Consider the following 23,526-nt stretch of genomic DNA (forward strand, 5'->3'; position numbering starts at 1 on the left):
AACACATCAAAACAGAACCTCTTTAAAGCATAAATCACACAGGACCTATAAAACAAAAATACAATGTAAAAGCAAAAACAAAAACCAAAAAAAAACAAGGTACACAGGCAACAAATAGCATGATGAAAGCAATGGTACCTCACATCTCAATACTATCATTGAATCTAAATGGCCTAAATGCCCTACTTAAAAGATACAGAACTGCAGAATGGGTAAGAACTCACCAGCCAGGCACGGTGGCTCATGCCTCTAATCCCAGCACTTTGGGAGGTCAAGACGGGTAGATCACCGGAGGTCAGGAGTTCAAGACCAGCCTGGTCAACATAGTGAAAACCCATCTTTACTAAAAATACAAAATTAGCCAGGTGTGGTGGTGCATGCCTGTAATCTCAGCTACTCAGGAGATTGAGGCAGGAGAATCGCTTGAGCCTGGGAGGCAAAGTTGCAGTGAGCTAAGATGGTGCTGTTGCACTCCAGCCTGGGTGATGAGTGAAACTCTGTCTCAAAAGAAGAAAATAAAAAGAAAGAAAAAAAGAACTCAGTAACCAACTATCTGCTGCCTTCAGGAGACTCACCTAACACATAAAGACTCATATAAACTTAAAAGTAAAGGGGTGGAAAAAGCATTTCATGCAAATGAACACCAAAAGTGAGTAAGGGTAGCTACTCTTCTATCAGACAAAACACACTTTAAAGCAACAGCAGTTAAAAGAGACAAAGAGGGACATTATATAATGGTAAAAGGCCTTGTCCAACAGGAAAATATCACAATCCTAAACATATATGCATCTAACACTGAAGCTCCCAAATTTATAAAACAATTACCAATAGACCTAAGAAATGAGATAGATAACAACACAGTAATAGTGGGGAACTTCAATACTCCACTGACAGCACAAGATGGGTCTTCAGGACAGAAAGTCAACAAAGAAACAACGGATTTAAACTATACCTTGGAACAAATGGACTTAACAGATATATACAGAACACTTCATCCAACAACCACAGAATACAGATTCTATTCAACAATGCATGGAACTTTCTCCAAGACAGACCATATCATAGGCCATAAAACGAGCTTCAATAAATTTAAGAAAATTGAAATTATATCAAGCACTCTCTTAGACCATAGTGGAATAAAACTGGAAATCAACTCCAAAAGGAACCTTCAAAACCATGCAAATACATGGAAATTAAATATCCTGCTCCTGAATGAGCATTGGGTCAAAAACGAAATCAAGATGGAAATTTAAAAATTATTTGAACTGAACAACAGTAATGACAGAACCTATCAAAACTTCTGGAATACAGTGAAGGCGGCGATAAGAGGAAAGTTTATAGCCTGAAACACCTACATCAAAAAGACTGAAAGAGCACAAACTGACAGTCTAAGGTGAAGGAACTAGAGAAACAAGAACAAACCAAACTCAAACCCTGCAGAAGAAAGGAAATAACCAAGATCAGAGCAGAACTAAATGAAATTGAAACAAAAAAGAAATACAAAAGATAAATGAAACAAAAAGCTGTTTTGAAAAGATAAAGTTGATAGACCATTAGCAACACTAACCAACAAAAGAAGAGAGAAAATCCAAATAACCTCATTAAGAAATGAAACAGGAGATACTACAACTGACATCACTGAAATACAAAAGATCATTCGAGGCTACTATGAACACCTTTACACACATAAACTAGAAAACCTAGAATAGATGGATAAATTCCTGGAAAAATACAACAGTCCCGGCTTAAATCAGGAAGAGTTAGATACCCTGAACAGACCAATAACAAGCAGCGAGATTGAAATGGTAATTAAACAATTACCAATGGAAAAAGTCCAGGACTAGAGGGGTTCACAGTAGAATTCTACTAGATATTCAAAGAAGAATTGGCACCAATCCTTTTGACACTATTCCACAAGACAGAGAAAGAGAGAACCCTCCATAATTCATTCTATGAAGCCAGCATCACCCTAATACCCAAACCAGGAAAGAGCATAACCAAAAAAGGAAACTACAGACTGATATCCCTGATGAACATGGACACTAAAATCCTTAACAAAATACTAGCTAACTAAATCCAACAACATATCAAAAAGATAATCCACCATGATCAAGTGGGTTTCACACTAGGGATGCAGGGATGGTTTAACATATGCAAGTTTTCTGATACCAGATAAATGTACACAAATTAGTAGTTCTATACACCAATAGTGACCAAGTGGAGAATCAAATCAATAACTCAAGCCCTTTTACAATAGCTGCAAAAAACAAACAAACAAACAGAAACCACCTAACCAAGGAGTAGAAAGACTTCTACAGGGAAAACTACAAAACACTGCTGAAAGAAATCATAGATGACACAAACAAATGGAAACATATTCCATGCTTATGGATGGACAGAATCAATATTGTAAAAATAACTATACTGCCAAAAGCAATCTACAAATTCAATGCAATCCCCATCAAACACTACTATCATTCTTCACAGAATTAGAAAAACAATTCTAAAATGCATATGGAGTGAAAAAAGAGCCCACATAATCAAAGCAAGACTAAGCAAAAAGAACAAATCCAGAGGGATCACACTACCTGATTTCAAACTATACTCTATGACCATAGTCACCAAAACAGCATGGTACCAGTATAAAAATAGGCACATAGACCAATGAAACAGAATAGAGAACCCATCAATAAACACAAATACTCACAGCCAACTGATCTTCAACAAAGCAAACAAAAACATGAAGTGGGGAAAGGACACCCTTTCCAACAAATAATGCTGGGATTACTGGCTAGCCACATGTAGGAGAATGAAACTGGACCTTCATCTCTCACCTTATATAAAAGTCAACTCAAAATGAATTAAGGACTTAAATCTAAGAGCTGAAACTATAAAAAATTCTAGAAGACAGCATTGGAAAAACTATTCTAGACATTGAAGCCTAAGCGGCAAGGATTTCATGACCAAGAACCCAAAAGCCAATGCAATAAAAACAAAGATAAATAGTTGGGACTTAATTAAACTAAAGAGCATTTGAATGAAAAAAGGAATAGTCAGCAGAGTCAACAAACAATCCCCAGAGTGGGAGAAAATCTTCACACTCTATACATCTGACAAAGGACTAATATCCAGAATCTACGAGGAACTCAAACAAATCAGTAAGAAAAAAATAAACGAATTCATCAAAAAGCGGGCTGAGGACATGAATAGACAATTCTCAAAAGAAGATATATAAATAGACAACAAACATGAAAAATGCTCAACATCACTACTGATTAGGAAAATGCAAATTAAAACTACAATGTGATACCGCCTTACTCCTACAAGAATGGCCATAATCAAAATATCAAAAAACGGTAGATGTTGGCGTGGATGCAGTGAGCAGGGAACACTTCTACACTGCTGGTGGGAATGTTAACTAGAACAGCCACTATGGAAAACATTGTGGAGATTCCTTAAAGCACTAAAAGTACAACTACCATTTGATATAGCAATCCCACTACTGGGTATCTACCCAGAGGAAAATAAGTCATTATACGAAAAAGATATTTGCACACGCACATTTATAGCAGCACAACTCACAATTGTGAAATCGTGGAACCAACCCAAATGCCCACCAATCAACAAGTGGATAAAGAAACTGTGGTATATATATACACATATATATATGATGGTATACTAGTCAGCCATAAAAAGGAGTGAATCAACAACATTTGCAGTGACCTGGATGAGACTGGAGACTATTATTCCAAGTAAAGTAACTCAGGAATGAAAAACCAAACATCGTTATGTTCTTACTGATATGTGGGAGCTAAGCTATGAGGACACAAAGGCATCACAATGATACAATGAGGGTCGGGCACGGTGGCTCACACCTGTAATCCCAGCACTTTGGGAGGCCGAGGCAGGTGGATCACAGAGTCAGGAGACCAAGACCAGCCTGGCCAAGATGGTGAAACCCTTCCTCTACTAAAAAATACAAAAATTAGCTGGGCATGGTGGCACTCACCTGTAATCCCAGCTACCGGAGAGGCTGATGTAGATAATTGCTTGAACCCAGGAAGTGGAGTTTGCAGTGAGCTGAGATCACGCCACTGTACTCCAGCCTGGGTGACAGAGCAAAATTCTATCTCAAAAAAAAACTAAAAAGAAAAAAAAGAATGATACAATGGACTCTGGGGACTTGAGGTGAAGGATGGATGGGGGACGTGGGATAAAAGACTACAAATAAGGTGCGTGCATACTGATTGGGTGATGAGTATACCAAAATCTCACAAATTACCACTAAAGAACTTATCTAACCAAATATCACCTGTACCCCAATAACCTATGGAAAACAATTTTTTTAAAAATTGAAAAAATAAAAATAAAAATAACTGAGGCAAAGCATTATGACCAAAATGATAGTTCAATATTATTTTTAAAATATCAATTTTTAAATTTTTATATTTCATTAGCTTGTGATTATTGAGTGTTGGCTGAATTTCCTTGGTTATAAGCTGAAGAGGAACCAAATTTTACATCTCCTGAGTATACAATATCCTCTTTCCTCTTCAAATTTAAAAGTTGCCTGTATTAGTTTGAAAAAAATGAGATAACTGTTTTGTCATTTGTTCTGCTGAGAAACAATTGTGAAAACCAAAAGCAAACTTTCTAAGATACAAATGCATGCAGTTTAAATTATTTTGGGTGAGTCAGGCTTATAGAAAGCTCATATTAACATTAGATCTTTTGTTAAGCTCCAGCGATAGCCAGCACAGCATAAATGAAATTGGGGGAAAGAAGGAAGAACCAGCATATTAGAAACGAGGATAATGAATAAGTAAGAACAATGCAGAATTTAAAAACACAAATTTTGCAGTGTTTCATGCTGAATCTCATTCTCATGAGAGTTTATGTCCTTCCTGATATATGTATGAATATGTTTAATTTGGTGTGCATTCAATGACTTTTTGTGAGTAAATTCTAAGCACTGCAAGATTTTACTTGAATACTATGATAATGTCCTCTAAAATTTTTGAATGTTTCTTATTAATTCCTTCATCACCCCTTTAAATCAAAGGAGCTCTGAGAAACTTAGATGAAAATCTGGTTGCTTAACTGTTCAAGTAGTCCAGACATTAAACAGTCCAGCTATATTAATAAGGAACAATCTTAATTCATAAAACTGTACATTTTTCTTCTTTCTAGGAGTCTGAAAAAAAGAATTTAGAATCTAGAGAATAACATATTAGTAAATATTCACAAAATTAAAGATTCATTTTTTTTTTTTCAACTTACTGTGCAATCTGGGAGTGGGATATTGTGAGCCTTTGGTCAGCACATTCAATGATTTCTTCATATGATGTAACCTTGAAAAAAATAAGCTAAACTAATTACTTTTCATTCTAGAGTTTTAATTTTTTTCCTTTTTTATTACTACAAGTTGAAGTTTAATTATTTGACTATTAATGAAAGTTTCACAATAGGCAAAATACCTTCCTTATATTTTGAAATCAGGAATATGAAAAAAAGAATTATAGCATGCCCATTCATCATGCAGAAAACGTGAAGTGCCAAAAAATGCACAACAGTAGTGAGTCAACTATAATCCAGTTGTCTTCCAAATAAGTACTATATTCATTAACTAAGGGTTATAGTTTATTTGGTTAAAGTTAATGTCGTTTTAATAAGGTAAACTAGAACACTAAGTTGGCAAGATTTAGAATTATCCTGAAAGTGAAGTAGCAATACTCAGATTTTAAATTGCCAACAGCAGAATGGATAGACACACACGACAATCTTTGATAGCTTTCAGCTAAAAGGATAATGGGGTGTTTTATAATGTCATTATGAAGTAAAAGGGATCAATATAAATGTGCTACATCATCCCACAGACCCTTTTTAGCTCTAAAGTTCTATTAATATTTGGCATAGTTTTTAAAAGGCACAAATATTTCTGTAAGACAATCTGTACCAGGCCAGGATCAGTGTCTCAGGCCTGCAATCCTAGGACTCTGGGAGGCAGGAGGAATGCTTGAGACCAGGAGGTTGAGATTAGCCTAGGTAACATACTGAGACCACATCTCCACAAAAAATAAAAAAAAAAATTAGCCAGGTATGGTGGCACATGCCTGTAATCCCAGCTACTCAGGAGACTGAGGCAGGAGGCTTGCTTGAGCCCAGGGGGTTGAGGCTGCAGTGAGCTATGACTGCACTGCACTGTACTTCAGCCTGGGTAACAGAGTGAGATCTTGTCTCAAAAAACAAAAGAAAAAAATATGTACCTTATTTATTAAGTTGCTTAAATGTCTTTGATACTTGTCATTTTCTTCAATGAGTCTGTTGCAGTAGTTTTCTTTTGACTCTAGATGTCCCAATTTTGTGATCTATGGAGAAACATCAGTAAAAATACTAACCTGGAACCTGCTGTGAAAGCTACATATGGATGCCAAGAACAAATGAGAAAAGTGAGCAACACTTTATTCCAATATTCTCCTAAACCGAGTCATACCATAGGTGAAGCATGAGATACTATGAACCAGATAATGGTTAGATTCCACTTAGAACAGATAAACAAAAATTATAATGGGGTTTTACCTTTTCTCTTTATACTATAAAAATCTTTTCAAATAACTGAACACCTACTGGTACATACAAATATTTTCAGCCCCAAATCTTACTTGTTGTCTTACCATATATAGCCAATGCATAGACATATTTGATTCTATATGAAGTAAAGCACTGATGTTTTCAAGTTTGCGAAATATTCTTCCTTGCATAAATGACCGCAAGTTTTTAAAAAGGTTCAGCTTAGGGGCCGGGCGCAGTGGCTCACGCCTGTAATCTCAGCACTTTGGGAGGCCGAGGCGGGCGGATCACAAGGTCAAGAGATCGAGACCATCCTGGCCAACAAGGTGAAACTCCGTCTCTACTAAAAATACAAAAAAATAGCTGGGCATGGTAGCACACGCCTGTGGTCCCAGCTACTTGGGAAGCTGAGGTGGAGGAATCGCTTGAACCCAGGAGGCGGAAGTTGCAGTGAGCCGAGATTGCACCACTGCACTCCAGCCTGGTGATAGAGCAAGACTCCGTCTCAAAAAAAAAGAAAAAAAAGGTTCAGCTTAATGTTCTGACCTATGGTTCAATTTTTATTTGTAAGAAAGCCATTAAAAGTAAAAAATTATGTTACATCTAAAATTATCGGGAAATGGTATTCACAAGTTCCCCTGGCAGTTACCTTAATTTTCAAAGCAGTTATAGAAGAAAAGTTAGAATTTTTTCCATGAAATAACAATGTTAAATGACTGTCAATCATCTAATGTTTTATTTTTTATTTTATTTATTTTTTTGAGATGGAGTCTCGCTCTGTTCCCCAGGCTGGAGTACAGTGCAGCGGTCTCAGCTCACTGCAACCTCTACCTCTTAGGTTCAAGCGATTCTCCTGCCTCAGCCTCCTGAGTAGATGGTATTACAGGTGCGTGCCATGATGACTGGCTAATTTTTGTATTTTTAGTAGAGACGGGGGTTTCACCATGTCGGCCAGGCTGGTCTTGAACTCCTGACCTCAGGTGAGCCTCCCACCTCAGTCTCCCAAAATGCTGGGATTACAGGCGTAAGCCACCGTACCTGGCCTAATGTTTTAAATACACTTACGTGTCTGTCGTGAAGAACCCTAGAGGAATCAATGGCAGAGCAAATTTGCAGCAGAAATAGCAACTTTCTTTCTCTTATATGAATAAATTAGTGAGGACAATATCAAATCAGTGGTCCTACTTCTCTAACAACATACATTATTTAAGGTACTTAATGCAGTTATTATTACCTCAATTTAACAGTTGGAACCAAAGTGAAGAGCATTTTGAGGTAGAAAATGCTAGAATCCATATTTCTCAGCTATTAATGTTGGCTCTTCTCATTGCATCTCCTCACTGGAGAGGGGAGTTCTACTCTTGGCTTCACATGCTTCATGGCACTTGACTGAAGCAATGTGTAATTCCTTCTCAGTTCCTGTTTTTCATTATAGACTTCATAGCACACTTTTAATTCTTTAATAGCTTTCAAGATCAAAGTAACAACCCTTTTAAGCTGCAGATTGATTTTTTAAAACTTGCTAACCTCGGATTAAAGAAAGAATAGCAGGGGGAGGATCCACGATGGCTGAATAGGAACAGCTCTGGAGTGCAGTTCCCAGCAAGAACAATGCAGAGGGTGAGTGCCCACTGCATTTCCAAACAAATTTTCACTGCCCACAGACCAGGAGAATCCCGGGCTGAAAAGCGCCATGAGTTTTCAGCATGGCGGTTTCAGCCGGTGCTGGGTTGGCTCGTGGAAACTCACACAAATCTGGGCATGGTTTCAACTGGTACCCGGAATGCCTGGGAGACAGAGCCACCCATTCAACTGAAAGGGAGTGGGCAGAGACAGGGAGCCAGGTAACTTGGCTTAGTGGATAACACCCCCACAAAACAAGCAATCTGAAATGCTCTGGATTGAGAGTTTTGCAGCAAGCACAGCTGGACACAGGATAGTCCAGCTCAGTGGGGGGAAGCGTGACCACCAATACCAAGGCAGTTCACACAGCAGCTGGGCAGAGCCTATGGCAGCTCAGCAACGCCCCTGCTGGCAGACTGTGACTAGACTACTCCATGCGGGGCAGGACATCTATGAAAAAAGGCAGCAGCACAACAGGAACTTATAAATAAAGCTGATCTTCATAGGACAGATCACCTGGGAAAAGAAGCGGTTATGAGTTCAGCTGCAGCAGACTTAAAAGTACCTGTCCACAGCTCTGCATAGAACAACGAAGCTCCCAGCACAGCACTTGAGCTCCTATAAGGGACACACTGTCTCCTCAAGCAGCTCCCCAACTCCATAAACCCAAAGAGACACCTCATAAAGGAGAGCTCAGACCAACATCTGGCAGGTACCCTTCTAGTACGAAGATAACAGAAGAAGAAACTGGCAGCAACCCTTACTGTTCTGCAGCCCCCGCGGATGATCCCCAGGCAAGCAGGGTCTGGAGTGGACATCCAGCAGTCCTGCAGCAGAGGGGCCTGCCTGTTAGAAGTAAAACTAAGAAACAGAAAGAAAAACTTCATCATCAACAAAAAGGACGTCCACTCTGAGACCCCATCCGAAAGTCACCAACTACAAACACCACAGGTAGATAAATCCACAAAGATGGGAAGAAACTAGCGCAAAAAGGATGAAAACATGAAAAACCAGAATGCCTCTCCTCCTCCAAAGGATCACAACTCCTCACCAGCTAGGGATCAAAGACAGATGGAGAATGAATCTGATGAATTGACAGAAACAGGTTTCAGAAGGTGGGTAATAAGAAACTTGTCAGAGCTAAAAGAACATGTGCTAACCCAATGCAAAGAAACTAAGAACCTAGAAAAAAGGTTAGATGAGATGCTAACTAGAATAAACAGCTTAGAGAAGAATATAAACGACTTGATGGAACTGAAAAACACAGCACGAGAACTTCATGAAGCATACACAAGTTTCAATAGCTGAATCGACCAAGCAGAAGAAAGGATATCAGAGACTGAAGATTAACTCATTGAAATAAAACAAGAGGACAAGTATAGAGAAAAAAGAGTGAAAAGAAACCAACAAAGCCTCCAAGAAATATGGGATTATCAATCTACACTTGATAGGTGTACCTGAATGTGACAGAGAGAATGAATCCAAGCTGGAAAACACTCTTCAGGATGTTATCCAGGAGAACTTCCCCAACCTAGCAAGCCAGGCCACCATTCAAGTCCAGGAAATACAGAGAACACCACAAAGATATGCCTCAAGAAGAGCAGCCCCAAGGCACATAATCATCAGATTCACCAGGGTTGAAATCAGGGAAAAAATGCTAAGGGAAGCCAGAGAGAAAGTTCAGGTTACCCACAAAGGGAAGCCCATGAGACTCACAGCAGCTCTCTCAGCAGAAACCCTACAAGCCAGAAGAGAGTGGGGGCCAGTATTCAACATCCTTAAAGTAAAGAACTTTCAACCTAGAACTTCATATCCAAGCAAACTAAGCTTCATGAGCGAAGGAGAAAGAAAATCCTTTATGAACAACCAATTGCTCAGAGATTTTGTCATCACCAGGCCTGCCTTACAAGAGCTCCTGAAAGAAGCACTAAACGAGGAGAGGGACAACCAGTACCAGCCACTCCAAAAACGTACCAAATGACACAATGAAAAAAATGCATCAACTAATGGGCAAAACATCCAGCTAGCATCAAAATGGTAGGATCAAATTCACACATAACAATATTAACCTTAAACGTAAATGGGCTAAATGCCCCAATCAAAAGACACAGACTGGCAAACTGGATTAAAAGTCAAAACCCATCGGTGTGCTGTATTCAGGAAACCCATCTCATGTGCAAGGACACACATAGGCTCAAAATAAAGGGACGGAGGAAGATTTATCCAGCAAATGGAGAGCAAAAAAAAGCAAGAGTTGCAATCCTAGTCTCTGATAAAATGGACTTTAAACCAACAAAGATCAAAAGAGACAAAGAAGGGCATTACATATTGGTAAAAGGATCAATGCATCAAGAAGAGCTAATGATCCTAACTAAATATGCACCCAATAAAGGAGCACCCAGGTACATAAAGCAAGTTCTTAATGACATACTTGTTTTTGCATTTGCTGAAGAGTGATTTACTTCCAAGTATGTGGTCAGTTTTAGAATAGGTGTGATGTGGTGCTGAGTAGAATGTATATCTGTGGATTTGGGGTGGAGAATTCTATAGATGTCTATTAGGTTTGCTTGGTCCAGATCTGAGTTCAAGTCCTGGATATCCTTGTTGTTTTCTGATTTGGGCTATTTATTATAAATAAAGCTACAAAGACCTCATACATCTTTGTATGAACATATGCTTTCACTCTCTCAGGTAAATATCTTGGAGTAGGAGAGGCACATTGTCTCATGCCTATAATCCCAGTGCTTTGGGAGGTGGGAGGATTACTTGAGCCCAGGAGTTTAAGGCTGGCCTAGGCAACATAACAAGACTCCATCTCTACAAAAAAAAAAAAAAAAAATTTCATTGGCTAGGGCTGGTGATGTGCATCTATAGTCCCAGGTATTCTGGAGGGTGAGGTGGGAGACTGCAGTAAGCCAAGATTGCACCACTACACTTAAGCCTGGGTGACAGAGTGATACCCTATCTCTTAAGAACAATAACCAAAAAAGAAAAAAAAAAACTAAGAATAGAATAATGGTAGGTGTATGTTTAACTTTTAAAGCCACTGCCAAATGTTTTCCAAAGTGGTTGTACCATTTTACATCCCAACCAGTAGTGAATGAGAGTTGTATTTGCTCCACATTCTCTCCAAGCTTTGGTACAGTCAGTCTTTTTAATTTTAGATATTCTAGAAGGGGTACGGTAGTATTCACTGTGGTTTTAACTTGCATCTTAATGATGTGATCTCTCCCACCTCTTCAGCACCTCCTTTCCTGTGTGCCCTGCCCATGTGTGCTGCAGCACAGAGCACAGATATAGACCCACAGAAGTGGTGATGGGCCTCACTGACTGCCTTGAAGATGTAGGCCCTAAGGTCAGGGATGAGTTAGGCAGAGGCTGAATGCCCGTGTCAGGTCATGTCCACAGCAACAGACATTTGACACAGTAGAGGAGGAAGTCCTCTTGGAGAGCTGCTACCTGGGCAGTGTGGACGACAGCCACCAAGAGGCAGAGAAGCCAGAATGAGGTTCACTCAGTCCAGGTAGGACTGCTCAGTCATAAGCTCTCCAGAGAAAGATATCCTGGGTTTGATCCTCTCTGTATCCTGGATTGGTGGACACAGTTCCAAGTTAATAACATTTTAACATATTACGTTGCTTCAATATATTATGAGGCACTGAAATCCAAATCACTAAAAAATTGAGGTCAACACATCTCGTATTTACTTTCTGTTGCTGCTATCACAAATTATCACACACTTAGTGGCTTCACACAACACAAAGTCATTATCTTACAGTTCTGTAGGTGGGAAATCTGGCACAGGTGTCACTGGGCTAAAGTCAAAGGGTCAACAGGGCTATGTTCCTTTCTGGAGGCCTTAAGGGAGACTTTCCAGCTTCTAAAGGCTGCCCACATCTTTTGCTTAGGTCCCCTCCCTTCATCTTCACAGCCAGCAAGTGTTGTACTTTGAATATTCTTTAGCAGTCAAATCTCCCTCTGACATGTCTGAGAAAGGTCCTCTACTTTTAAGAACTCATGATTACATTGGACCAACCCTGATAATGCAGGATAATCTACCCATGCATCTCAATGCCCTTGACTTAATCATATCTGCGAAGTCCATTTTGCCATGTTCTGGGGACTAGGGTGTGGAAATCTTTAGGGTTGCCATTATCCTGCTACCACACACCTGTTATGAGGATCACTGAGGCCTTCCATGATTTGAGATGCAGGTGGCCTGGCCATATGGCAAAACCAGTGTATTTAGCTCTACCTAGGTCATAATTCAAGGTTTCCCAAGAGGCTTTTACTTACGTTAACATACTTTCCTCATATAGGGTTGTCTTACATTCTGGTAGTGCCAACTTAGAAAGAAAGTATGTCAAGGTAGACACCAAAGCACAACTCAGTAAAAGCAATTCTGTGAGGGCCAAGATAGTATGTTCCAAGCAGCAGCTTTCAGATCATGAACATGATTCAGGTTATGACTTTCTTAAGTGGAAAAATGAATTTATGACCAACATAAAAAAATGAAATAGAACAGAACAAAACAGCATTTAAAAACCCAGTGTTTCAGCTGTGTGTGTGTCTGCATATAAATATTTCATCAAGATGTAAAATGTATTTTTTTTTAAACTGAGGATTACTACTAGAGGAATGAAAAAACTGCAAAGATAATCCTTCAGAGATGCAGGAGCTCTTAAACAAGCTCTTGCTAAGAGCTGGTCAGGAAATAGATTGATGTGATACCCTTCAGCAAGGTTCCATCGTGCAAACATTGTTTCCCACACTTGCTTTAGAATGAAAATTAGGAATATCAGAACCACGAAGGTGAGGAATAGGGTCAGAGTATTAGAAGGACTACTGTAAAATGCCAGGATGCTTTAGAGAACAAGAAAACAGATGGTAAAGTTGACATCTTCCTATGTAAACTAAAGATGTCAGATTCCGTCTGGCTGGACAGCCCTTCCACCTGTGTGACCCAAGTTCTAGTGATGACCCTAGTCTCTTCCTTAGGAGGCTGGTCAACGGCAGAGAGGCCGGCAAGCTATAAAGTATACAAAACGCTTTTTGTCTCGAAAATTTTCACACAAGTCTAAAGAATAACATAATGAAACTCCATATTTCTACCACATAACTTCAACAATTATCCACATTTTCTATCCCTACTATGCCACCTTTTTGTTCTACTGGAGTCCTTTAAAGCAAACCTTGTCATATAAATTCACTCACAAATACTTTTCAAAATGTAATAACTAATAGGCTGGGCACGGTGGCTCACACCTGTAATTCCAGCACTTTGGGAGGCTGAGGCGGGCAGATCACCTGAGCTCAGGAGTTCATGACTAGCCTGAAACCCTGCTTCTACTAAAAAATACAAAAATTAGCTAAGCATGGTGGCGGGCACCTATAATTTCAGCCACTTAGGAGTCCGACGCGGGAGAATCACTTGAACATGAGGGGCAGAGGTTGCAGTGAGCCAAGATTGTGCCACTGCACTCCAGCCAGGGCAACAGAGGGAGATTCTGTCTCAAAGAACAAACAAATGTAATACTAACAGATGAGGATTTTAAAACACAATGATACCACTATCACATCTATTAAAATAAATGATAATTTCTTAATATTTCTTTTCTAGATTCCTTAGTAGCAGGTTTTATGTTTTGTTTCGCTTTCTATCTCCTTAGTGATTAGCTTGTTTAATCTCTCCTGGGAAGTCAGTAATTGCTTCTTAAATGGAAAAAAAAAAATTAGAAAAGAGGAAAGCTTTGAACCTTCACATTATTAGACACTTTCTTTTCTATTAAAGGTGAATATATATTTAATGAATTTAGTAGAGAATGCTGCTTTTTAATCATTTAAAAAATATGATGGTAGACTTAGCTAATTAACGCCTATAAAAATTCATTATGTTAATTCGCCATTTGCATTTTATGAGATCCAACTGAATTCCTAAATTGGTCTATAACTATCTAGATTCTAAGATCACATTTTCATTTTCTTCTAACATACTTTTCCTATTTTATCTGCCTTTATCTTTACAATGCCATCTAAAGTAAACTATGAGTGTTAGTTCCTAAAGCACACCTTAAATACAGTTGTACCAGCTATACTGTAGCATATGCAACAGTATTAAGTGTACTTCATCTACTATGAAAAAACAGCACACATTTTTTTATTTATGCATTTGGAAAGAAATAAATCTGGTTAAACAGAAGCGAGGTAGAACAATATTTAAAATTTCAAAATCCAAAAATGCAAACTTCAATTCCATATTCTTGTGGGTAAATAATAATGCCATAATGCCAGTGTGTGACCATTTTAACAAGGCCAATTTTTTGAAGGATGATAATTTCTTAAACTTGTTAGTAAAATAATGTTGTGTATAAAAATAATAGCAGGGCAACAAAAGGTCTTCCTTACCAGGAAATCAAGCTCCTCATTTAGACTGTGGTACTTATCCAGTTTGGCTCCCAGCAAGGTAGGTACATCTCGGACACTCTTGGCTTCATCTGAATCACAGTCTGTGACCTGAGATTAAATATATTTCCTCTCACTTTCAATAGTTTCATACTCCTTGGAATACTTGACAGTAAGTACTTTATTAGTTTAAAAATCAAAGAGATTATCAGTGGCTGGAATCATAAAAGTGTAGAACTTCAACAAATTTACCAAAAGAACATAAACATCTGAAATTGTGTATTTTTGTGTTAAAGATAGTACACAGTAAATATTAAGCTCACCTCAATAGCATGATCTTGAAATGATTTTTCATTAGCAATTAACTCTCTAAAGGTTGTGATTCTATCTTTATGTTTGAGTAGCTAAGAAAAGAAAAACATTTTGTATTTTAGAGAGGAAATACAACTACACTCTAATATTTATAATAAAATAATCAGACCATGCACTGTCTAACCTCTAGTCTTCAAAAAACATATGAAAAATATATTTTCACAGCTCTTATTAGGAAAAATTCACACAGCAGGTCTAAGACTGCTAGGCTTAGAGAGGCCTGCTGGCAAAGCTGCCTGTGACTAGCATTTGGAAAGGCGCTGCGGGAAGTTTTCCACCATTCTCTGATGTAAGGGGCTTATGGTGCTTAACCTACTTGCCCAAAGCATTTCAGTTAAGCTGAGCATCTGCTTTCCTTCCAGGGGACTGGAATTTTGATACACACTAGGCAGAGGGTGCTTATGTGAACAGCTCCTGATAAAAACCTAGGGCATTGGATCTCTAAGAAGTCTTGCTGGTAGCTGACACTTCTGCATCTGTGGTTACAACTCATTGCTGGGTGAATGAAATGCATCCCATGTAACTCCATGAGGACTCTTGGGAGCCTGAGTCTCGCTTCCTCTGGATGATGCTCCTGTGTCCTTCCCTTGGCTGATTTTGCTTTGTACCCTTTGCCGTGGTAAGTCACAGCAGTGAGGACGACTCACAGTCCTTCAGCGAATCATCAAACCTGGGATGGTCTTGGGGTCTCCAAGGAGTTATCCTAACATACAACTGTTGTTACAATCAGGCTTAAAGAAAAAAAAATTAGCCAAATCTGGGTGTAATTTATAATCATTTATTATTTGTTCCTTCAGTATAATAATAATCTTAATATCCAATATTCAAACTTCTCTAAAATGATTAGTGAAGTGTGGGGCACAAAATATTTTTTATTCTTTATTATGAAAACTTTTCAACATTTAAAATAGAGAAAAAACATTAATGAACCCCATGTAACTATCATTCAGCTTCAATAACTAATAGCTAATGGTCAATGTCATTTAAATCCTCAATCACTGCCCTCTTCCCTCCATCCCCCTTCATTGAATCAAACTGCAGACATCATATCACCTGTCAGTACTTCAGTAATTACACAGAAATTAACCAAAAGAATATAAATATCTGAAGTAAATATTTTTTAGGTCTTTTGTTTTTGTTGTTTTGCTTTTTGTTGTTCTTGTTGTTTGCTTGTTTTGAGACAGGGTTTTAGACTTGCCTCACTACAGCCTCGACCTCCCTGGGCTCAGGTGATCCTCATACCTCAGCCTCTGGAATAGCTGGGACACAGGTGTGTGCCACCTGTGTCCTGGCTAATTTTTGTACTTTTTGTAGAGACAGAGTTTCTCCACGTTGTCCAGGCTCGTCTCAAACCCCTGGGCTCAGACCATCCACCTGCCTCAGCCTCCCAAAATTCCGGGATTACAGGCATGAGCAACTGTGCCCAGCCTGAAATGTTATTTTTTGTAATATCCTCAGTTGGGCTTATTTTTGAAAGCTGTTTACAGAAGTGGAAGCCAGTCGTTTCTCTGCATGGCTGCTTTCATACCTTGGCCCTGTCCTCCACAGGCTGGCTAGGAGGCAGAGAGATTCCCCAGGAACCTCTGCAACGTATCGGTTCAGACAAGTGCTACAGAACCGAATTTGTTATGACCCAAGATTCCAGGTTTAAATTTGTTTTGATTCCTTTAACCAGATAAAGTTCTCATTTCTGCATTCCTCTCAGATTCAAAATGGTACAATTTGACATCCTCTAATAACCTTCCCTATTTAATTCTCTTCATTTTATCTTTCAATCTCTAAACCACCACACTAAGAAAAGAGTAACTGAGGCCGGGTGTGGGGGCTGACACCTGTAATCCCAGAACTTTGGGAGGCCAAGGCAGGTGGATCACCTGAGGTCAGGAGTTTGACATCAGCCTGGTCAACATGGTGAAACCCTGTCTCTACCAAAAATACAAAAATTAGCTGGACGTGGTGGCATGCACTGGTAATCCCAGCTACTTGGGAGGCTGGGGCAGGAGAATCTCTTGAACGTGGAAGGTGGAGGTTGTGGTGAACCGAGATCACGTCATTGAACTCCAGTCTGGGTGACAGAGCAAGACTCTGTCTCAAAAGAAGAGCAAAGCAAAGGAAAGGAAAGAAAAGAGAAGAGTAACTAAAGAAAATCCAAGAACCTCTGCCCTTACCCATCACCCACCTGAGAAATAAAATTGTTTTCAATGTTCCTATTATTCCAAAGGATGAAGTTTGAAATCGAGATAAAAAAGTCAAAATAAACTATGCTGAAGGAATCAGTAGTACCGTGTAAAAATGAAAAAAATTATCATACTAAACATTTTGTAGGTGAATGAGATTTTCCAGTAGAGACAAGTAATAAAACAAGTCAAATGTTGAACATTTTATCTCTTTAGTGAGGGACATAGTAAAACCAATCTGGTCCCCCAAAATAATGTTTAAAATGATTCCAACTTTAGTTGGAAGTAGTTTAGTTTAGTTAAAAGTAGTGAAGAGTTAGGCCGAGGCAGGTGGATCACGAGGTCAAGAGATCGAGACCATCCTGGTCAACATGGTGAAACCCCGTCTCTACTAATACAAAAAATTAGCTGGGCATGGTGGCGCGTGCCTGTAATCCCAGCTACTCAGGAGGCTGAGGCAGGAGAATTGCCTGAACCCAGGAGGCGGAGATTGTGGTGAGCCGAGATCGCGCCATTGCGCTCCAGCCTGGGTATCAAGAGCGAAACTCCGTCTCAAAAAAAAAAAAAAAAAAAAAAAAAAAAAAAAAAGTAGTGAAGAGTTACTTCTACTACTTTTAAACTATTTTTTCCACTGAAAATAATATAATTTTTAGATGAAGAATAAATATAGTACCTCTTTATCTAAATTATTCTTTTTAAGATGGAGACTCTTCAGTTTTTGCAGCATTATATCACTAACCTTCTCACTCTCTTTGAAATGTTCAGCATCAAAGTTGGTGATGTCCTAAGGGTAAGAGTTTCAGAAACTTGATGAAAAAGTTTTTAGAAAAGCTAAAATGAGGCTAAAAAATGCATGTGAAACAAAAAATCTTCCAATAAATAAGCAAATCCAAAGAGGTAAAATCATAGTAAACTCCATTTCTCAATTACTCATCAGAAGGCATCTAATACAGGATTAGTACGGAAAGACTTTTTTTTTTTTTTTTTTTGAGATGGTATTTCGCTCTTTCACCTAGGCTGGAGTGCAGTGGTGCAATCTTGGCTCACTGCAACCTCCACCCTCTGAATTCAAGTGATTGCCTGCCTCAGCCTCCCAAGTAGCTGGGATTACAGGTGCCTACCACCACGTCCAGCTAATTTTTGTATTTTTGGTAGAGACAGGGTTTCACCATGTTAGCCAGGCTGGTCTCAAACTCCTGACCTCAGGTGATCTACCTGCCTCAGCCTCCCAAAATGCTGGGATGATATGTGTGGGCCACTGCGGCTGGCCCAAGACTTCATATTGATTCTCACTTGTACATGTTATTATTGGAACAGACTGATATAGTTGCTGGGAAGCTAATATTCATCTATAATAACTATGCATGCTTACATATTAATACATACATTTCCCTTCCTTAGTCTAGTCAGTTTACAAATTTGAATTTAAGCAGATTGTTATACCTGACACAAGAACAATCAGACATCTCAACAGTACTAAAACTCTAGGTATTTTAAGGGTACCCTGAATGAAGGTACTTGTCCCAATATAACCTAGGGGTCAAAAGTACATAGGTTGTGTCTGAGTTATGTGACTTAATCATATGTGAGACTTTGGACAAAAAACTCAACTATTCTAACCCTTGGTTTGTTTCTCTGTGTTTAAAAAAAAAAAAGCCTAAGAATACAAAGAATGGTGTAAGGATTGAATGAGATAATCCATGAAAATCAGGACAGGAAAGTTAAGTGCTCCCAAGAAAAGATCAGGAAATCAGTAAATACCTGATGAGTGCCCATTATGAAATTAAACCTATATTAGGTATTAGGCATGGCTAATATACCTCGTTACATACAAGCCTCTGAACTTAAAGGCTTCTGTTCCAGTGGGGGTAGGAGGTACAGAATAAGGAAACAGAGAATATTTCTTTGGGGCAGGATGAGATCTAAGAAGGCTGGTGACATACCCTATCATTGAAAAGTCTGGAGAAAAGAAGCAACCAGCAAATAAGACTGTGAAAGAAAAGCAGCCAGCACCGAGACAGAGGAAACCCGAGCAAATACAGTGAATAAGCAAATGTTTGCAGGGACAAGGTGGGGTGGAGAAGTTTGCGCAAAGAATAATCTGTGCCACATCCAAATCCAAATATTATCAGCACCACAGGAAAGGTAAAACATAAAAAAAAAAAAGATATAAAAAATTTAAATATTAAAAAAACAAAATTTAGGTGGACATAGCCTGTGGGCTACCACTTTGTGATCTCTGTATAAAATGTTTAGTCCAGTTTCTAGCATGCAATACACACTAGTTTTTAATAAATTTTAGCTAATATAAAACAGAAATAGGATTTGTGTTGGATCAAGAACATAACAAACTCACATCCCGAATTTCTGGCTCAGATGAGTGCACTTAAGATCTAAGAAATGTACAATAATAGAAGAGGAAGAAAGAGAGCTAGCCAGTTTGAGACTCTATTGAGTGCATGTCCTTTATTTATTTATTTATTTTTATTATTTTTTTTGAGATGGAGTCTTACTCTGTTGCCAGACTGGAGTGCAGTGGCTCGATCTTGGTTCACTGCAACCTCCATCTCCTGGGTTCAAGTGATTCTCCTGCCTCAGCCTCCCGAGTAGCTGGGATTACAGGCACACACAATCATGCCTGGCTAATTTTTGTATTTTTAGTAGAGATGGGGTTTCACCATGTTGGCCAGGCTGGTCTCGAACTCCTGAGCTCAGGTGATCCACCTGCCTCGACCTCCCAAAGTGCTGGGATTACAGGCATGAGCTACCACACTTGGCCGTGCATGTTGTTTAATTAGTTATTTTCATTAAATGCAGTGCTTATAGGCTTCGAGGACAGCAGTATCATTCCCCCATCTTAAATATGAGGAAACTGAAGTAGAGGTTAGGTTACTTGGCCAAGTTACATAGCTAGGAAATGATGAAGCCAGCATCTCAACTCCTCTGACAGCATCTTCACTTTTTATTCTACTAATGTACACAACTCTACACTGCCCTTCCCCCACTCATAACCAAAAGCGATATTTTAGATTGGGCAAATAGTTCATTAATGTGAATAATCACTAATCACTAGGCACAGACTGACCCAGAGTCCAAGACTACTGCTCTGGGAGGGCATCCCTGAAATGTGGGAAGTACTAAATAAAGGGGTTGTCTTTATCTTATTGCATTTTATCTTTCTGTACACTTGTGAAAATTAGGTGTTCAAGAAAGATAAACAGAAAGAAGGCATAGGGGCAAAGAAGGGCTAACTGGATGGCTTAGGGGTATTTTATCTTCAATTCTTCATTTTTTCTTCCACAACTTAATTCCTTTTTTTCCTCTCTTTTAGTCCAACTCTAGTATTTATTCCTTCCCTACTAAAATATCTGATATATATGTTTTATTACCTGGCACGTAAAAAGTCCTACCATCGGAGCCAGAAGACTGTGCATTTTGGAGGTCAGCTGAGAAGATCTTTTGTTATCTTCAGGATTCAGGCTCTTTTCTTCACAAGGTGAGCAATCTGGGAGCAGGTTAGACTGTGTTGTTTTTGTATCCTACATGCACATAATTCATATTTGTCAAAATAAAGATGAAGAACCTGAAATATCTTTTAAGTAAAATGCTGAACGAATGCAATCCTACATTCAAAACCTTGGGTGACAGTTCTCAAACTTTTTGATCTTAGGATCCCTTTAGAAATTAAAGCTGAGGATATTTAAAAATATTTGCTTACTAATTCTTTTAAAGCAGCAATAAATCCATTATGCATAAACATAAATAACAATTTATTGATTGATTGATTTTTGAGCCAGGGTCGCACCCTGTCACACAGGTGGGAGTGCAGTAGTGGGAACACGGCTTACTGCAGCCTCAAATGCCTAGGCTTACACGATCCTCCCATCTCAGCCTCCTCAGTAGCTAAAACCACAGGTGCATGCCACCACACCAAGCTAATTCTTCAAATTTTTTGTAGAAATCGGGTCTTGCCATGTTGTCCACGCTGGTCTCGAACTCCTGGGCTCAAGCAACGTTCTTGCCTTGGCCTCCCAAGGTGCTAGGTTTACAAGTATGATCCACAGTGCCCAACCAATAACCACTTTTAAACAAAACAATTACCACATTTTTCAAAACAAAAAAGTTAGTGAAAAGAGTGGCACTGTTTTACATTTTTTGCAAATATTTTTAATGCTGGCTTAATTGAAGACAGCTAGATTCTCATATTTGCTTCACACATTCCATCAGTCATGAGAGCAATTACATCACACATCATATAGCTTCTGGAAAACTCCATTGTACACTTGTGAAAAAATGAGAGTAAAAAAGGCAATGTCTTAATATTACTATAAAAATACTTTTGATTTCACAGATACTCACAGACCATACTTGGAGAAAAGAGAACTAGAGTTCATGAAAAGCAAAACTATAAGCAGAGTAAATATGAATTAAGAGTGTTAGAAAAATTGATTGGTCAAAATAAAACAAGGAACTTAAAAAGAAAAAACTCAAGAAGAAAAATATATACCATGCCAAATTTATGTACAATTAAACTAATTCATTCAGAGCTTACCAATTCAAAATTCATCATGATTTGGTTAGGAGCTCAAGTTAAGGTGGCTTAGGTCAGTGGTTCTCAAAGTGTGGTCCCAGGACCAGCAGCATCAACAACAATTGGGATCTTGCTAGAAATGCACGTTCTCAGGCCCCACCCCAGAATTACTGAATCAGAAAACTCTAGGGTAGAGCCAGCAATCTGTGTTTTAACAAACGTTTCAGGGAATTTTGAAGAATGTTCAAGTTTGAAAATCACTGGCTTAGATAATTCTCTTTTCTTAGATCTTAGAATTTTTTTTTAATTTAGGAAAGAATATTTTCCTAAGAATCCTTAAAAACAGTAGAATCATTTACTTGTAAATAATACTTAAAATGATTATAGATTCATATAAGAGGGTCCACTAAAGGCATCTTAAGGTAACATCAGCTCAGTTCAAGTTATTAAAACTAAAACAAAAACAGACCAGGTGCGGTGTATCATGCTTGTAATCCCAGCACTTTGGGAGCCTGAGGTGGGCAGATCACCTGAGATCAGGTGTTTGAGACGAGCCTGGCCAACATGGTGAAACCCTGTCTCTACTAAAAATACAAAAAAAATTGGCTGGGCGTGGTAGTGTACACCTATAATCCCAGCTACTGAGGAGGCTGAGGCAGGAGTATTGCTTGAACCTGGGAGGTGGAGGTTGCAGTGAGTGGAGATCACATCACTGCACTCCAGCCTGAGTAACAGAGTGAGACTCCACCTTAAAAAATAAATAAATAGAACAAATACAAAAAATAAACCTACACATTTTTCTAGTTCAGATTAGCCTTCTTTCCAAGTAGTCAGTTAATAAGATTTTACTATACATACTTTAAGGCAGGCCTACACAACTGAAATAGATGTGCTCTGTCTTGTGAAAATTATCACTTCCAGAATGTGTTTCCAGGTTTTTGGCTGCCAAAAAAGCCTTTGAACTACATGTAATAAAAGATTACTGCTTCTCCAAACATACTGATATGGTTCTGATGCTGTTCTTAAATGTATAAAACTAGTATATGATATAGGTTTGTTTTGTCTTGTAAACTGAACATACTATCGTATTATTTTGTTTTGTTGATGAATAGGACTGAGAGACAACTTAGAAAATCTTTTCTCAAAGGTAACCGCTGGGGCTGGGTGCGGTGGTTTACACCTGTAATCCCAGCACTTTGGGAAGTTGAGCGGGTGGATGACTTGGGGTCATGAGTTTGAGACCAGCCTGGCCAACATAGTGAAGCCCCATCTCTACTAAAAACACAAAATTCACCAAGCTTGTTGGTGCATGCCTGTAATCCCAGTTATTTAGGAGGCTGAGGCAAGAGAATCTCTTGAACCTGGGAGGCAGAGGTTGCAGTGAGCCAAGATTGTGCCACTGCACTCCAGCCTGGGTGACAGAGCGATACTCTGTCTCAAAAAAAAAAAAAAAGGTAACTGCTGGGAGATGCTTCTGACGATTGGTGATGAGTACCCACAAAACTGCCAGGTTAACTATCACCTCCACCAAAATAATCACGGAAGGCAGGAATAGCTGTTAATCTTGAGTATTCATGAACCAAAAGAAACTTCTTCAAGTACCCGTTTTTCTTTTTCTTTTTTTTTTTTTTTTTTGAGACAGGATCTTGCTCTGTCACCCAGGCTGAAGTGCAATGACACAATCATAGCTCACTGCAGCTTCTAACTCCTGGACTCATGCAGTCCTCCCGTCTCAGCCTCTTGAATAGATAGGACTATAGGTGCACACCACCATGCAAGGTAGATTAGCTGATTTTCAAAAATTTTTGTAGATATAAGGTCTCACTATGTTGCCCAGGCTGGTGTCAAACT

The 23,526-nt window shown here is 38.9% G+C and overlaps 1 protein-coding gene across 1 annotated transcript in view; it reads right to left on the reverse strand.

The window, feature by feature from the left end:
* The window catches only part of CAGE1 (cancer antigen 1), a 54,983-nt gene that overhangs the window by 19,811 nt on the left and 11,646 nt on the right, over positions 1 to 23,526 (reverse strand). Inside the window, exons 6-11 of the mRNA XM_012440343.2 lie at positions 20,534 to 20,683; positions 17,818 to 17,928; positions 14,919 to 14,999; positions 14,599 to 14,706; positions 6,267 to 6,368; positions 5,281 to 5,351 (exon numbers count right to left, since the gene is read on the reverse strand). Of these exons, the coding sequence (XP_012295766.2) occupies positions 5,281 to 5,351; positions 6,267 to 6,368; positions 14,599 to 14,706; positions 14,919 to 14,999; positions 17,818 to 17,928; positions 20,534 to 20,683 (623 nt within the window). The remainder of the gene's footprint in view (positions 1 to 5,280; positions 5,352 to 6,266; positions 6,369 to 14,598; positions 14,707 to 14,918; positions 15,000 to 17,817; positions 17,929 to 20,533; positions 20,684 to 23,526) is intronic.

The sequence above is a fragment of the Aotus nancymaae genome, unplaced genomic scaffold (genome assembly GCF_030222135.1).
Source record: "Aotus nancymaae isolate 86718 unplaced genomic scaffold, 86718_ANA_hifiasm-v0.15.2.pri h1tg000051l, whole genome shotgun sequence".
Lineage (NCBI taxonomy): Eukaryota > Metazoa > Chordata > Mammalia > Primates > Aotidae > Aotus > Aotus nancymaae.